Source organism: Schistocerca cancellata, chromosome 7 (assembly GCF_023864275.1).
Source record: "Schistocerca cancellata isolate TAMUIC-IGC-003103 chromosome 7, iqSchCanc2.1, whole genome shotgun sequence".
Lineage (NCBI taxonomy): Eukaryota > Metazoa > Arthropoda > Insecta > Orthoptera > Acrididae > Schistocerca > Schistocerca cancellata.
This window is the reverse complement of record NC_064632.1, coordinates 239496209-239514664: the sequence shown is the minus strand read 5'-3', so window position 1 is coordinate 239514664 and position 18456 is coordinate 239496209. Positions and strand designations below refer to the sequence as shown.

General features: G+C 40.7%; 1 protein-coding gene across 4 annotated transcripts in view; it reads left to right on the top strand.

Moving 5' to 3' along the window:
* The window catches only part of LOC126092112 (uncharacterized), a 221560-nt gene that overhangs the window by 142760 nt on the left and 60344 nt on the right, over positions 1-18456 (top strand). For 3 of the 4 annotated variants that reach the window (XM_049907550.1, XM_049907548.1, XM_049907549.1), the window contains exon 6: positions 9317-9451. The exons of the other annotated variant lie outside the window; for it this stretch is intronic. In XM_049907550.1, coding sequence (XP_049763507.1) covers positions 9317-9451 — 135 coding nt within the window. The remainder of the gene's footprint in view (positions 1-9316; positions 9452-18456) is intronic. 4 annotated transcript variants of the gene reach the window in all.

The following is an 18456-nucleotide window of genomic DNA, read 5'->3' as shown; positions in this document are numbered from 1 at the left end:
CACACCTCATCCACAATGTTGGGGGATTTAGCTTTGGTAAACACAAGGGATGTTTGAGGGTCTGCGAGGAGAGCTTGAGATTCCTCATCAGAGGGTTGTAGGGTGGCCAGATTGGATATGTCTAAGATGCGTGAAATAGTATTGATCCGCGAGAAAAAATCTGCGGCGATGTTGTGAATGTCGGTTGTGAATTGGGAGACTAGACTAAAGTGGTGGAAACGCCGAGGGGGTGGGTCCTTAGTGGGGGGGGGTTTGCAGAAAGCATCTGTGAATGGTTTGTGATCAGTGAGGATGAAGAGCGAGATACCCTTCATGTCAGGGCGGAAGTGTTTGACGGCCTCATAGACCACAAGGAGTTATCTATCAATAGCGGAGTAGTTCTTCTGAGCTGTTGATAGTTTTTTAGAGAAGAAATGAAGAGGGGAAACTGTGTCTGCCTTGCGTTGCTGTAGTGCCGCTCCCACCACAATGTGACTGGCATCCGCAGTGATGAACAACTCGGCTGGGGGGTCAGGGTGGGCGAGCGTCACGGTGGGCGAGCGTCACGGTGTGAGCCAAAGAAGACTTTAGTGCATTGAAGGCCTCCAGCATAGGCGCAGTCCAGTGAATGGGCTTGAGACCTGAAGTCTGCTTACCCAACAGCAAGTCTGTATGGCGTCGGAAGAGGGCAGGTGACAGCGGTAGTAATTTATTGTGCACAGGAAATGTCGGAGTTCTTTATAAGTAGCAGGGGGCGGTATTGATGTGATGGCCTGCATGTGAGATTTGGGAGTCTGTATTCCATCGGTGGAGACGGTGTAACCCAAGAAAGTGACGGAAGGCTGGTGCAATTGGAATTTATCTTTGTTGACCTCGGTGCCATTGGAGTTCAAGGTCTGGAGGACCATGGATTAATGACTTTTATGTTCCTCATCCGACTTGATGAAAATGAGTATGTCATCCAGATATGCAAAGCAAAATGCGAACTGTCATAAGATGGAGTCAATGAATCACTCCCAGGTTTGTGCCGCATTTTTCAGGCTTAATGGTAGGAAGTTGTGTTGGAACAAACCAAGCAGCATGATAATAGCTGTTTTAGGGATGTCTTCTGGCGCTACGGGAATCTGGTGGTAGGCACGTTTACAGTCAGTAACACTGAAGATTGTAGTGCCCGATAACATACGAGTGAAATCGTGTATGTTAGGCATGGGGTAATTGTCCATGACAGTACAAGCGTTTAGACATCTGTAATCACTGCACATTTGGAAAGAACCGTTGTGTTTGAGGGTGAGGTGAATTGGTGAAGACCAGTTGCTGTCTGACAGTTGCAGGATACCGGCCTCCAGAAGTACATTATTTGCTGCCGGGCCACATGCAACTTAATAGGGTTGAGGCATCTAACCTTGTGCCTAATAAGAGGGCCAGCAGTGGTAACTATCTTGTGCATCATTCTGTCAGTGACGGAAGAAACTGTGAACTGCACACGAAACTGATCATTCTCCTGACGCAAAGTTTTTGGACGAGTAGGGCATGACGAGGCATAGCCGTTAGCGCAAGTGGGAAAGGATAGCCCGAAGGTCACATGCCTAGTACGTGAGTGTGGCTTGCCCTTGTGTGGAGAGGGCAGCTGCGTGTGCAACGTTGAGTGGGTCAGAACATGTGGTGTGTGTCTGCTGTCCACCTTGCACTTGATAACCGCCGTGGGTGAGAGCGGTGATGGCATTGCACATTGAACAGCGGTTGCCGCCAAGTCACATGGCCTGCGCGCGAGAGAGGGGGGATGTTTATCAACATGTGGGGCGGCTGCTTGCAAGGTGTGTGTTGTCGCATCGTGCGTGCGACTGTCATTAGAAGCACTGTTTAAAACACAAGGCACTGAACGCGGTGAGCGCGTCGGGGGTGCGGAGTCTACCAGACGTGAATTGTCACACGTTATTAATGTGTTTGGACTAACCTGATGAGTGTCCAAGCTGGTGTCAGCTGGAGAAGCTCAATTAGGTGGTGGAACTGTGGACTGCAGTTTTAGTAGTGAGTCAAGAGCTGTGATGAGCTCATTGTAGGTGTGTCCGATGTATTGTTTCAGCTCATCGTTGTCCCAGCGGAGTTGTACCGCCGAGTCATATTCCAACAGTAGATTAGTTACACAGGTCACAATGTTGCCCGTGAGGATGGAGCACTTATGTACTAACTCACATGTCGCAAGAGAAGTAGAGCAGGGAACATAGGTGCGGGAGCACAGTATTTGAGTGCTAGTGGGATGGTGTAGCACTGAGCCCTGAACTATGTTCAGAGAGAGTTTGTAGTGGGACAAAAATTCCATACCCAGAATTGGTTCATTCATGTCAGCAATGTATAAAGTCCATGGAAAACACAGAGACTGAGACAGGTGCACCGTATCTTTGACAGAGCTTGAAGTTTGTAATGTTGATGAGTTGACAGCTCGTAGAAGTGACCTCATCAGTGAAAAGACAGGGGGAGCCATCGATGTAGGTATGATAGGCACATCAGCACCAGTGTAGGCTATAAAGTGATCCGTGACAAAATGTCAGTCACGTAAAAATGACCGCTCAGCAGGGTGGACAAGTGGACGGAGTGCAATGTATGAGGACGTCCGTGAGGTTCCCCACAGGACTCAGTGTCTTCTAGGTCATGCGGTCAGCATTTGGGTTATCATCCTCACCAAAAAACTTGTGGTACCAGCAGTACCGATGAGCCAGATGTGGTGGTGGTGGTGGTGGTGGTGGTGGTGGTGGTGGCAGCAGAGGAGGATTGGCCTCGTCGATTTGTTCTGGCATGTATACCGGCTCATATGGTGCATGGGCGATCCTGGAGTGCTCGGATGGTGGAGAGAGTGAGCAGATGCTGCCAGTCGATGTAGAAGCCGTGGAGGCAGAGCGAGCCCTACCTCTGCCAGGAGACGACCGGTAAGCGGGAGCAGTTGTGCCAACTAGCGGTGAGTGGTGAGATGGCTGGCATTGTCGTAGCAATGAATGCAGTTGGTCTGTGGTGAGGAGACAAGAGCCAATTGACTCGAAGGAGTGTGGTAGCAGGTGGATCTGTAGGCCAGTAGGCAGCTTGGCAGACCACACCGCCCACAGAGTGATGTCCGGCATGGTATGCTCATTCACAAGTAACCAAAGGCGGTGCCAGAGTTGTTATGGGGTTCCGTCCTCCAGGTGTTCCTCGTACAAGATCTTGATGATTAATTCTTGTGGTGAGCAGGCGAGTTATTCAGTGATTGTCTTCTTCACAAACTCATATTTCGGTGGAGGCAGTGGTGAGAGGAGTAGTTTGCAAGTTAAGTCTGAAAGATCATTTAGGTGCATGACAAGACACAGGAATTTAGAGTTGTCGTTGGACACATGATGCAACTCAAAAAGATGTTCAACAGGTGCAAACCATGGCACTGGGTAACCCTGGTATAAAGGTGACAGCTTCGGCAGATGACTTGGAGGTGGGGACGAAGGTGGCTTCAGTGTCTCTTGGGAAACCATCTGGTCCATGATGGGGGAAGCTATACAGCAAGCCGGCACGGTAGGTGTGGGTCTGTTTCTGGCGAAAATGTTTGTAGGAACTGCTTGTTGCATTGTCCTTGATGTGTTGTGAAAACACCACAGGGGCTGACATGTTCAGTACCGTGGGAAAGGGTAGTTGCGCGGTAGACGTTGGGGTCCCATAAACTGGGTCGTAGGCTATAGGCACTGATTTGAATTAACCCACCTCAGAAATAACATGGAAGGCTGGCACAGGAAACACAGGCGGCGCTGTGGGAGAGGTGAGTGGCTGAGCGGCCGGAACCAGGGCCCCCTACAAGTGCAGTGGGGAGGGCGGGGGCAGGACGGGGTGGGTTGGTAACTCATATGACAAAAGTTTGAGTTCTTTGCGCACATTGAAGACACGCCCAATGAGGTCAGACTATAAATGACTGGTGGAATGTGTGGAAAGTCACTTCGGTGTGGTAAGACGCCATTGGAAGGTGAAACACCGAATAATGCACTCGAACCAACGTGGTCGAAAAATTGAGCGACCTGTCTGGAGGCTGAGTATGGAGAACTGTGTGCACTAAAATGTCCTATATTAGTTTGCAAATGAGGCAAAACCAGACCAGGTCACGGATGACAGTGAGTGGGTGCATTTTGCGGTAATGGCGGCCCTGTCCATGGCACCACAGTAACTGTTGTTGCGGTCCATTGAGAGTCAAAGTACGTGTGTGAATCTAGATCACTTTGAGCATTATACAATCGATCGGTAGGTACACAGTTCTGAATATTGTTCACTTCAAACTTCACGCGTTGGTGAGCACAGTCCGGTGACACGAGACCTGAGTCCATTGTCTGTGTTAGCGGTGTAGCACTCGACCATTGTAGAGCGACAAAGTTTGAGGTTAACGTGACTGGAGATCACAAACTGCTGTGAATTAATGTAGAACCAGTTTTTGGTGGAGTAATGAAGAGGTCCGCGATCATTGTTGAACTCCCAAATCTTCAAAAGTGTTGAGTGAGGCGGCCGTGGTGGAGTGCACATAACCTGTTGATGCTACCAACACCTGGTGCGGTAGTCGTGGAAGACGTGCAGACTTCGGTGTCACCGTATGGGAACGAGATGGGTGTAGAGGTATACTGAACAAACTGTCCCACAAATATCTGCACACAAATATATATTTCTACAGTAGTTGTACACATGTACACAGCAAGAGACATAAATGAAGACTGGTAGAATAACATGGCAGCTCGAATGTCCAATCTCAGTCAAAGATCATGTTGCTCATGGTCAATATGACCTATCGGCGCCACATGTGCATGAGGTGCTCTTACTGGTGTGTGTTTCTTTTTTGCTGATGAAGACTGTGGTCGAAAGCCTTATGTAAGTGTCTTTTAATTGTGCCTGTCTGCAACTTAACATGTCACGTTATTGCACACCAAAGCAAAAACAATATATGAGCATGATCTCTTTTTGTCCCAGGGGTTGAAACCTTATGATTCAAATACATGTATATTTATTAGTAGCACACTGTTTTGTTAATTTTAATTGCATGAAGTATATTTAGTTATTGCTTTCTCTGTAATGGCGCCTATGTGAAAAATACCATACTCAACATTAGTGGCCCAGTACAGGAAAATTTGCTTCAGAAAATGAAAATAATGATGGAGATGCTTTACTACTTTCATGAATATGATAAATGAATAAGTATTCTCAGTAACACCTGGAACAGAAGAGCCATAATTACCTAAAATCTATGACAACCATAATGACGGACAACAATAGGGTAAGACATAACTATTACAACTTTCAATAACTCCAGGAAAGGATGCAATTCTTCTAAAAATTAAAGATGTTTTCAGTAGTAACAAATAATATTTTGTGTTCTGAATATGATTTAGATAAGTCAACAATTATTACACTTACAACAGACCTCTTAATACGGAACATAGGAAAAGTGCGGCTTGCTAGGTCAGCAGTAGTACTCAAAAAGGTACAATGTCTTCTCTTTTATCAAACAATTGGAAATGAATGGAGTATGTATTGTCTTCTTTAGTCATTGTCTACACAGATAATAAATCATGCTTATTGTCTTTGTCCTTTTCACTCAATGCACTTAACATGAAAAAAGTTCAGTGTTTTTCGCATATTACAGAAAAATATAAGTCTTTTTTTTTCCTTCCAAATATATTCACAAGGGAAAATAAGCCAGTAGATGGCATAGTCTCTGCCTACATTGTCAATTATCTTATCTAGTGAGAAATAAGTATCTTAGGTCAGCTTACTTTGGACATTTTCAGTCTCTCATATCTTGTGGGCTGATGTTATGGGGTCACTCATGTCATGTCATGTCTGATTCAGAAAATGGTGCTACAAATTATGTGTAAGGTTGGTTCAAGGAAACACTGCTGTCCTTTATTCATTAAGACCAAAATAATGACAGTGATAAATATTTGTATATATGCAACATTGATAAAGGCTGAAAACAACATTGTGGAATTTGACACTAGAGAAAATATACACTTTCATGGCACCAGAAACAAAATGAGTATTGACATTCCTAGACTTAGCTAACATAAACACAAAGTGAACTGTTTGAATTTTTTAAGTAAATTACCATATTCACAAACAACACACCTTTCAATAAAATTAAAAATAAGTTGCATAACTAGTTAATAAACAATTCATCGTACACTTTAAGAGAATTCTTGGATACTAGTAGTGTAGAAATTGAATTTTAGTATTGAGAGTATAATTCTGTACATCTAGTGATTATAGGATAAATTATTTTATGTGCAATGTGAGCAGCAATTAATGTATTGATTTCTGTTGTGTCATGCCATCAATGTAAAGTTTATTCTGCCACATGTGATCAATGGCTAACATAGGATCTGAATCTGAACTAAGCCTTAAAAGCACCAAATTGCCAATAGAAAAACAGCCAAATTCCCTCTTCTTTTCTGTATTTTGTATCTGTCTCCAATATTTAGAGTAAAAGAAAGCTGATAGTTTTGAGACAAAGACATGAAACATGAACAAATTAATAGTGTGGAATTTTAAATGTTATATCTGGACTCAAAAATTGTTGTTGTTTTTGTGGTTGTTGTTGTGGTCTTCAGTCCAGAGACTGGTTTGATGCAGTTCTCCATGCTACCCTGTCCTGTGCAATCTTCTTCATCTCCAAGTACCTACTGCAACCTACATCCTTCTGAATCTGTTTAGTGTATTCATGCCTTGGTCTCCCTCTATGATTTTTACCCTCTGTGCTTCCCTCCAATACTAAATTGATGATCCCTTGATGCCCCAGAATGTGTCCTACCAACCGATCCCTTCTTCTAGTCCAGTTGTGCCACAAATTCCTCCTCTCCCGAGTTTATTTAGTACTTCCTCATTAGTTACATGACTAACCCATCTAATCTTCAGCATTCTCCTGCAGCACCACATTTCAAAAGCTCCTTGTCTAAACTATTTATCGTCCATGTTTCATTTCCAAACATGGCTACACTCCCTAAAAATACTTTCAGAAAAGACTTCCTGGCAATTAAATCTATACTTGATGTTAACAAATTTCTCTTCTTCAGAAAAGCTTTCCTTGCCAGTGCCTGTCTACATTTTATATCCTTTCTACTTCAACCATCATCAGTTATTTTCTTGCCCAAATAGCAAAATTCTTCTACTACTTTAAGTGTCTCATTTCCTAATCTAATTCCCTCAGCATCGCCTGATTTGATTACACTCCGTTATCCTTGTTTTGCTAATGTTCATCTTATATCCTCCTTTGAAGACACTGTCCATGCCATTGAACTGCTCTTCCAGGTCCTCAAAGTTTTCATTTCTTCTCCATGGATTTTAATACATACTCCAAATTTTTCTTTTGTTTCCTTTACTGCTTGCTCAATATACAGATTGAATAACATCGGGAAGAGGCTACAACCCTGTCTCACTCCCTTCCCAACTGCTGCTTCCCTTTCATGCCCATCAACTCTTATAACTGCCATCTGGTTTCTGTACAAATTGTAAATAGCCTCCCGCTCCCTGTATTTTACCCCTGCCACCTTGAGAATTTTAAAGAGAGTATTCCAGTCAACATTGTCAAAATCTTTCTCTAAGTCTACAAATGGTAGGAATGTAGGTTTGCCTTTCTTTAATCTGTCTTCTAAGATAAGCCGTTGGGTCAGTATTGCCTCATTTGTTCCAGAATTTCTATGGAATCCAAACTGATCTTCCCCGAGGTCAGCTTCTACCAGTTTTTGCATTCGTCTGTAAAGAATTCGTGTTAGTATTTTGCAGCTGTGACTTATTAAATTGATACTTCGGTAATTTTCACACCTGTCAACACTTGCTTTCTTTGGGATTGGAATTACTATATTCTTCTTGAAGTCTGAGGGTATTTCACCTGTCTGATACATCTTGCTCACCAGATGGTAGTTTTGTCAGGGCTGGCTCTCCCAAAGCTATCAGTAGTTCTGATGGAATGCTGTCTACTTCCTGGGCCTTGTTTTGACTTAGGTCTTTCAGTGCTCTGTCAAATTCTTCACCCAGTATCACATATCCCATTTCATCTTCATCTACATCCTCTTCCATTTTCATAATATTGCCCTCAAGTACATCGCCCTTGCATAGACCCCCTATACACTCCTTCCACATTTCTGCCTTCCCTTCTCTGCCCACAACCAGCCTTCCATCTGAGCTGTTGATATTCATACAAATGCTTCTCTTTTCTCCAAAAGTATCTTCTAATTTTCCTGTAGACAGTACCTATCTTATGCCTACATTTGTCCTGCTTAGCTGTTTTGCACTTCCTGCCGATCTCATTTTTGAGACATTTTTATTCCCTTTTGCCTGCTTCATTTACTCAATTTTTGTATTTTCTCCTTTCATCAATTAAATTCAGTATCTGTTCTGCTACCCAAGGAGTTCTACTAGCCTTTCTCTGCTGCCTTCACTATTTTGTCTCTCAAAGCTACCCATTCCTCTTCTACTGTATTTCTTTCCCCCGTTCTTGTCAATTGTTCCCTAATGCTCTCTCTCTGAAACTCTCTAAAACCTCTGGATCTTTCAGTTTATCCAGGTCCCATCTCCTTAGATTCCCACCTTTTCACAGTTTCTTCAGTTTTAATCTACAGTTCATAACCAATAGATTGTGGTCAGAGTCCACATCTGCCACTGGAAATGTCTTACAATTGAAAACCTGGTTCCTAAATCTTTGTCTTACCATTATATAATCTATCTGAAAACTTCCATTGTCTCCAGGCCTCTTCCACATATAAAGCCTTCTTTCATGATTCTTACTCCAAGTGTTAGCTATGATTAAGATACGCTCTGTGCAAAATTCGACCAGATAGCTTCCTCTTTCATTCCTTATACCCATTTCATATTCACCCATTACTTTTCCTTCTCTTCCTTTTCCTACTATCAAATTCCAGTCCCCCATGACGTAAATCTGAATAATTTCTGAAATAATCTTAATAATTTCTTTTATCTTGTCATACATTTCTTCAATCTCTTCATCATCTGCAGAGCTAGTTGACATATAAACTTTTACTACTGTGGTAGGTGTGGGCTTTGTCTCTATCTTTGCTACAATAATGCATTCACTATGCTGTTCATAGTAGCTTGCCCATGCTCCTTCTTCTTCCCCCCCACCCCCCACCCCCCCACCCCCCCATTATGAAACCTACTCCTGCATTACCCCTATTTGATTTTGTATTTATTACCCTGTATTCACCCGACGAGAAGTTTTCTTCCTCCTGCCACTGAACTTCGCTAATGCCCACTATATCTAGCATCAACCTATCCATTTCTCTTTTTAAATTTCTAACCTACCAGCTATTTACTTAAAATTTCTCTCCATCAGATGAAAAAGAAGAACTTACAGTAAATTTTGTTACTAATCAAGAGAAGAGAGAACATGGAAGTAATTTACAGAAATACCAAGGAAATGTGATACATTATGAATCTGATCTGGCTCCTTCAGAATTAATGAAATCAGGTAGGTACAGAGCACTTCACTACAGTTTCTATTATAGAATGTAAATGCCTCATTTATTTGTGCATGTAAGTGCTGTATTCCTGTTGTAAGTGTCTGCAGTTGCTTCTTCCACTGACAAATTTTAATTTCTGCTTAATGTGAACAGTAGTGCAAAAAAGAAATAACAGAGAGCTACTTCCCAATTTTTACTCTGTACCCTGAATTTTAAATGTTAGCTTTACTGTGTCCAAATATTTCATGAAAGGCATTTGGAAATTGAAAATTTGTGGTAAGTTCTATGGGACCAAAGAAAGGCATTTGTTCTTGCCAACTTTAAGATCTGAGTTATCTCACTTCAATGGTTGTGTACTTAATTTCATTGTGTATTTTACTTTAAACGTGATTTAATTGTCATACTTGATGATTTCAGAGACTTTCTTAACATGAATGATCAGCTGTCTGTTTACGAGTACCCAACTGTGCTGACATTTACACTTTATGTAGAGCAAAGTAGAATTGTCAACATGGTTGAAAGCCTGGGAATGCACCATCAATCTTGATTTTCCAGTAATGAACATTAACCAAAAGAATATGACCATTGCCAGTCACGAAGCTGAAAGCTGGCTTTGGGGGATTTTGGGTATGAGACATGGTAACAAAATTATATGCCTGAAGTTAAGACAAATGGCCAATGCTGATGCAGATTACAAATGAGGAAGCCCACTTGACATAAGCTACTTTGACAAAGGAGAGATTGTCATGCTCCATTGCCTGGGAATGAGCATCTTGGAAATTTTGTAGCTAGTCACCTTTTCCCCTGCTGTTATGAGCAACTGTGTTAGGTTATTGGAGGATGATGAAACCATGAGTAGGCAACAAGGCATTAATTGTCCACACCTCATAACAGAATGGGGAGGTAGGAGACTTGCCTGCTCTGTAAATCGGGAAACCCTGCAATGCAAATCTGATGACAGAATAGCAGTCTGGAACAGGCTCAGATGCTTCAGAGCACAACGTTCAGCGCACATTATTGAACTATCTGCCCTACAGCAGATGACCCCGTAGTGTTTGCATGCTGATCAAACAACTTCATTGATTACAATTGCAGGGGCATCAACAGAATTTGGCAATGGACCCATGGAAACATGTCATCTATTTACCCAATAACAAGATGACCCAGATTATAAACCTCCTTTTTTTTTTTTTTTTTTTGGACAAACACCCTGAGAAATTTTTATTTTTGATGTCTTTTGACTATACAAATTTCCAAGCTGTTTTATTAATGTTAAGTGTCCTCAGATCTACCACAAACAGTTAACACTATCTATTTCAAAGAGCTCTCGAGATCTATGACAGGCAGAAGTTTTGATTTGTAAGTCACTTTGTTGCAATTCCGTGACGTCCAGTATTTCCATTTCTTCCAGATCCCTTAGTACCTACTGGATCCAAAATACTTTGGTTCTCTTGTTCACAAGAAACTGTATTAGTTGATTTGACAGTCTCCCTTGGTCCATTCTAGGGGAATCTGTCTCAAGGACAAGCTCCTATTTTCCCCTATGATGCCAGAGATTCTCTTTACCTGGGTATACATCTGTTGGTTTCCTTATGTTCTGTATTGTCAGTTTCCTATTCTTACAGGCCCCAATATCCTCCTGAGTATATTTTGTTTTACAAGCTCTAGTTTTTCGAGTTTCTGCTCCATATAAGACTTTGGACTGATCATTGTCTTATAATGCCTCAGTTTTGCATTGAATGTCATGTTGCTTAATGTCTATTTATTCAGTTCACTGGAATTTCTATCCAAAATCATATCCTCCAAAACTGGGAACACTGTTGGGCTATGTACTGAATCATAGGCTTTCTTGGACTATGTGTGTGTGAGCACTGAATACTTGCTTCACAGTTTTTGATATGTGATTATACATATCCAAGATTATTATTCCTCACATGATCTGGCCTTACTGAAGCCTCCTTAGTACTCACTAATTTATGGATTTAATTGCTTTTTCACTCTATTTATCCATGCTTTTGAGAATGTCTTACAGGTATCTGGTATTAACCATATTCCTTTGTGGTTCCCACCCTTACATCAGTGATCATGAACTTAATGTGACTGTGTATTTTACTTTAAACTTTAGAGAATTATCATGCTTTGTGATTTCAAAGGCTTTCTCAGATTGATTGATTAGCTGTATATTTACAGGTATCCAGATGTTTGAAAAATTTCATTTTTATGTTTTGTGAGTAAAGAAAATGCGACACACTATAAGTTACATAATGGGTTTTTAACCAAATTTTCATGTTCAAAATGAAGAGTGGGAAATGGATAAATGTGGTATCAAACAGACCAGCATGAGGTGTAGTTTGATCAAAAATAATTAATTAACTGGTTGACGCTGTCAATCAGACAAGGAGTGACCATTGTATTAGGATGTTTTTATAGACCACCAGCATCTGCAACAAACATTGCAGAATGTTTCAAGTAAAGTCTTGAGAGGTGGAGACCTTAATCTGGCATCCATTGACTGGGAAAATTACATGTTTATCACAGGGGGTAGAAGCAAAGACTCATGTGAAGTTATTATACTAGCAGTCTCAACATACAGCCTTGAGCAATTGGTTAGATAACCAACACGAGATGGGAACATATTAGATACCTTGGCAACAGACAGACCTGATCTTTTTGAGGAAGTTAATCTAGAAGAAGGTATTACAACCATGATGTCGTTGTAGCATCTAAGGCAGTGGAAGTTGCAAAAAAAAAAAAAAAAAAAAAAAAAAACACCAAAGAAACAGTGCAGAGTTTTCTTATTTGGGAAAGCAAATAAACGTGCCATTAATAAATATCTTCATAGTCAGCACCAAGCATTCACTGCTGGACACACTGCTGGACACAAAGATATTGAGCATCTTTGGTTGGAATTTAAAGGTATAGTCCATCATGTGCTAGAGAACTATGTGCCTAGCAAAAATATAGGGGAGGGAAAGGATCCACCTTGGTTCAAGAAACATATTAGGAAGTTGCTAAGAAAGCAGAGAATTTTACACAGTCATTTTAAACGTAGTCACTGGTCCACTGACAAACAGAAATTGAACAAAACGAAAGCAGCTGTCAAAAGGTCAATGAGAGATTCTTTTAACGAATTTGAAAGCAATATTTTATCTGCAGATTCTAAAAATAACCCCAAAAAATTTTGGTCATACGTAAAATCTGTGAACGCTACAAATAATTCAGTACCTTCTCTTGCTGACAGTATGGGTAATGTAATGGATGATGATAAACAGAAGGCTAAAATTGTAAACTTAGCTTTCAAAAACTCGTTTACGGTAGAGATATACAGCATCATTCCCCCTTCAATTATCAAACAAATGCAAGGATGGCTGACATAGTGTTTAATGTAAATGGAATTGTAAAACAGTTAAGATCCTTAGATAACAGGAAGGCATCTGGCTCAGATGGTATCCCCGTAAGATTTTATGTTGACTGTGCTACGAATATAGCACTAATCTTATCCAACATCTATCAGAGATCATTGGAACAGCAGAAAGTTGGATGCACATAATAACCGGACAATTTCACTGACATCAATTTTTTGTTGAATCATGGAACATATTTTGTGTTCAGACATAACGACCTTTCTAGACTCGGAGAAGCTCATCTGCAGAAACCAGCACTGTTTTAGGAAACAGCGGTGATGCGAGACACAGCTGGCCCTCTTTGTGCATGATATACAACAGGATCTAGATACTGGCTCCCGGGTTGATCCCATATTCCTCGACTTTCGAAAGGCATTCGACTCAGTTCTGCACTATCACGTGCTCCAAAAACTGTGGCCTTACAGTCTATCTGATGACATGTGGTTGGATAGAAAGTTTTCTAACAGACAGAGAGCAGTATGTCATCCTATAGGGGGAGACTTCAACAGAAACAAGCGTAACATCAGGTGTGCCCCAGGACAGTGTAATAGGCTCACTGTTTTTTACGATTTACATAAACGATCTGGTTGATGGTATTGACAGCAGCATTAGACTGTTTGTCAATGATGCTTTAGTCTACAGGAAAGTAGTATCACACGAAAGTTGTGAACAGATCAATGTGGATTTGTAGAAAATAAATGCATGGTGTAATGACTTCTCCCAATATTAGTAAGTGTAACCTACTGCGTATAACAAAGTGAAAGTCCCCATTAATGTAAGAGTATAAAATAAATGCCCAGTCTTTGGAAGCGGTAACATCTGTCAAGTATCTGCATGTGACTATTCAAAATGATCTGAAATGTAACAATCAAATTACGCAAGTAACAGGTAAGGCAAACTCTAGATTGCGGTTTATTGGTAGAATCCTGAAGTGATGCAGTCCTCCAACAAAAGAAATTGCTTACAATACTTTAGTTTGTCCAGTCTTGGAGTATTGTTTGCCTGTATGTGACACTTACCAGTTGGGTCTGATTCAAGAGATTGAAAAGGTCCAAAGAAGAGCAGCATAATTCATGACTGGTACATTTAGCCATGGCGAGAGCATTACAAATCTCATAGAAAGTTTGAAGTGGGACATACGTGCAGATAGATGAAGCACTAAACGGAAGGGGCTGCTCACTAAATTCCAAAATCCGATCTTCGTTGAGGATGTAGAGTATATATTATTACCACCAATTTTCATACTGCGCAATGATCACCATTCAAAGATAAGGGAAATTAAAGCATGTACTGAGGAGTTCAGACAATCGCTTTTCCCTCGCGCGATTTGCGAGTGGAACACAGGGGGGAAATATGACTTTGGCTTGAATAGTGCCCTCCGCCATACACTGCTTGGTAGCTAGCGGAGTATATACAGGGTGAAAAGTATTTAAACTGACAAACTCTGGGAGGTTGTAGGGGACATCAAAACAAATATTTTTCCCTAATGTAATTTTTTCCTATGAGGAGTATTTAAACTGGTAGAGGAAGATTTCTCTGGTCACAAATAATTAAACCAACAAACACTTTTCCATTTTTTATGACCAAGAGACAACATATTAACACAACCCAATTTCAATTACATTAGATTTTCAAAAATGCCTCCATTGACACGTAAACAAAGGTTACACCATCGGATCATGCTCTGTCTGATACGGGCAAAAATCCCAGGAGTATCCTGAATTATTCCTGCTGCTACTACTATCCGGGCAACCAGATCCTCCTCTGATGCAACAGGAGTTGCATAAACAGGGTTGCACATCTCTCCCCACACAAAAAGTCCAGAGGGGACATATCTGGGGATCGAGCAGGCCATGGTACAGGACCACCTCTGCTAATCTACGTTTCTGGGAATTGTCGGTCCAGGATTCGAAGCACATGATGGCTGAAATGTGCCGGCGCCCCGTCATGCTGGAACCACATGTGTTGTCATGTAGGGAGCAGGACATCTTCCAGCAATTCTGGCAAAGCTCTGGCGAGAAAATTGTAATAGTGCCTGCCATTTAATGGCCTAGGTAGCAGATATGGCCCAATTAAACAGTCCCAACAACACCGACCCACACATTAACGAAGAACTGCACTGATTGAAGGATCCCGCTCCATATGCTGCAAGACAGCTTCCTCAAATTGTAGCGTTCGTACCGTGCGACGGCGTCCCTGTAGAGGTAATTTGCTAAATGACCCAGTCTCACGCAGATGTTGATACACAGCAGCAAGGGTCGTATGATGCGGGAAGCGTCGATTAGGATATTGTTGTTGATAAACCCTCTGTGCAGCTCATCCGTTGTGGTGCGCTATCTAGTACACACCAACCATATCAGTGTACTTACTCCAGGTGTATCGCTCCATTAGTAAACAGAGACAATGCACTACTACACTGGTGGACAGCAGTTGCCTACAACTGAAGAGTGTAATACGCCCTCTAACAACTGAAGATCGTAATATGGCCTCTAACAACTGATGAGCATAATACGGCCTCCACCGGTTTAAATAATCCTCATAGGATAAAATGACATTAGGGAAAAATATTTGTTTTGATGTCCCCTAAAACCTCCCAGAGTTTGTCGGTTTAAATACTTTTCACCCTGTATGTAGAAGTAGAAAGAACTCAGAATATTTAAGAAAACTTAATTAGTGATTTGAGTGCAAACTGAAATGTTTCATGAACAGCTTGTGCTATCCATGTAAATGAAGTGTCAGAACTTTCATCTCTTCAAGGCCTGGCCATTTTGTGCATAAAAAGTAGCATTGGTGTGATATTGTCAAAAAACTTTCTTCAAACCAAGTACTAAATTCAGAACAAGAAAGCAAATGAAGTGTCAAAAAACATCTTTTACAGGCATAGCTATTTTATGTACAAAAAGTTGTGTGGGTGTGATACTTCATTTTTAAAATAGATTCCTATGGATCAAGTACTAAATTTAGGACATTTTGAGGGCAACTTTCTGAACAATACGTGAAAACAAAAAAAAAGTAGAAAAAAAGAAAGTCAAAGCTTTTGTAATAGTAAGATATAAAATAGATTAGAGAAATATTTGATGCACCTTTGAATAATGATAAAATCCATATGCAGCAAATGAGGTCTGCTTGAGAATGAGCATTCTCTTTCCTCATATTTGCAGGATTCTGTATTGGCATTCTGGTTCCATATTCTAATCCAAACTGTCAGAGCTGGCAGTCATGTGCATGAGGTGTGCTTGTCTGTGTGAGTGAATGATTTGTGTTTCTTTTTCTGGCAAAAGCTGTGGCCAAAAGCTTATGCATAAGTGTTTTTTAATTGTGCCAGTCTACAAGTTAATGTGTCATATTTTTGGGAAGTACCAGTCTATTTGTTCCTTCGTTGTTGGACTCTGTATTGAAAAATTTTTGAGACTTAAAAATTGTTGGAACTTTCTTACACCTTCAGGCATAGATGATACAATTATGTCAAGGCTGCACAACAGCAAGCTGCATACTTTACATAATCCATCAGACAATCTTCCTCTACTACCCTTAAACATTTTAAAACTCTTAAGTTAAACACTGAACTTCAAATTCTGACTCAGCACCTCATTTGTTATATACGATTCTGAACATTATTCAAAGCTGCTTCAAATGTTTCTGAATCTGTTTTATTTCTTAGTTTTAGATGAAGCATTTCACAAAACATTTGATGGCATTTTCTCTTTTTTTTATTTTTTGTACAAGACCCAGGAAGCAAGTAAACTAGAATCGCAGCATTAATTTTGCTTTTACAATAATGAACATTAACCAGTATTCACATATTTTAAGCACCAATGACACAAACATTATGGCCGTGAGACATGATAACAAAATTACATAGGTGAAGCTAAGACAAATAGCCAATCAGTTTAGTGTTGATTTGGACTGCTAATGGGGATCTCCACTGACATAAGTGACTTTGACAAAGGACAGCGTGTTATACTACAGTGCCTGGGAATGGGCATCTTGGAAGTGGTGAAACTAGTTAGCTGTACTCATGCTATTGTCATGAGCAACTGTGCAAAAAGGGGTTGAAATATGAAGAAATCATGTTTAGGCAACAAGGTGTTGGTTGTCCACACCTCTTTGCACAATATGGAGAGAGGAGGATTGCCTGATCTGTAAATTAGGAAAGGCTGCAATGAAAATGAAGACACAGTTGGGTGGTTGATGTGGGGGAAATGGTCCAAACAGGACAGAGTAATATGCTGATTCAGGCACAAATGTTTCAGAGCACAGGGATCAGTGCACAATGTTGAACAGTTGGCTCCACAGCAAATGACATCTTTGAGTTCACATGTTGATCCAATGACATCATTGGTTACAATTGCAGAATTGCAGAGGACACAGGAACAATGGAATTGGTATGTGGATCAATAGAAACCTGTCATGTATTTACCCATCAATAAGATGGCCCAGAATATTATTCCCTTTTTCTGAAGATACTTCTTGAGAAATTTTTATTTTTAATGTATTGTGACAAACCAAATTTACAAACTGTTTTATTGAACAAAGTATCCTAAGACCTACCTAAAACATTTAACACTATCTATTGCAGTCACAGTGTTTTCTTATAAACATTTTATGCTTCTGTTATGCAAGTAGTTTTTCTTCAGAAGCCACAGGAAATCACTGAGCAAGGGTTGTTCTGCTACATACCATAAGCCTTGCTCTCTTCAACAATGCCCTCTAACTTGATCTTGTATTGAAATTTGCGAGGCATGCAGATGGAAAATTCCTCTTTACCTCCTGTCACGTTATCAGTATAATTTCTGAAGTAATTGGGAAACCTGACTGTGTTTCTCTCATATATACTGAACAGCCTGCTATTCCAATTCGTGAAACGTGCCCTGATTGGTCTGCCGAAAATTAGACATGTAGAACTGGCAATCACTATTTTATTCTTCACTTTACATCACCTACAAAAATTTGCTTACATGATCTCAAATGTTCTTCCTGCTGCACAGTTGTCCATGGTCTCTGTGTCACAAGTAACCATGAATACAAAATTAACAATATTATGAAAAGGATAGTTGCCACTCACCATATAGCAGAGATGCTGAGTCGCAGATAGGCCCTACGAAAAGACTGTCACAAAATGAGTTTTTGGCCAATGAGGCCTTTGTAGAAAAAAGACAAAACACACACACACACACACACACACACACACACACACACACACACGGGGCTATGCCCCTATAAGGCACCAGCAGAATGCACACTGGCATTTTGTGTCTAGCCATCTCTAAAAAGGGTTATTCTGAAAGCTTGTTAGTTCTCTTTCTTTTTAAAGTGTGCTTGTTGATGACTCAATGCTTCTGCTTCTCTGAGAGTGGCCCCCTGTACTCCTGAAGTGTTTATATTCTACCAGAACTTCCCTACAGAATTAACTTAAAGTTAGTTTCATATTGTCCATGTGGCAACGCAAAGTAACAGAGCTACGTTTCTCATTGTGGTCGTGGCTGTGATTTATAAGCACTGAGCAAACTGAACAAAACCTCTTCGAATTTTTGCCAGATCAATTAAAAAAATTTTACTCTCACGATGATTGAATTGCTTAGTGCTGAACTGGCCAAAGTCAGACCACT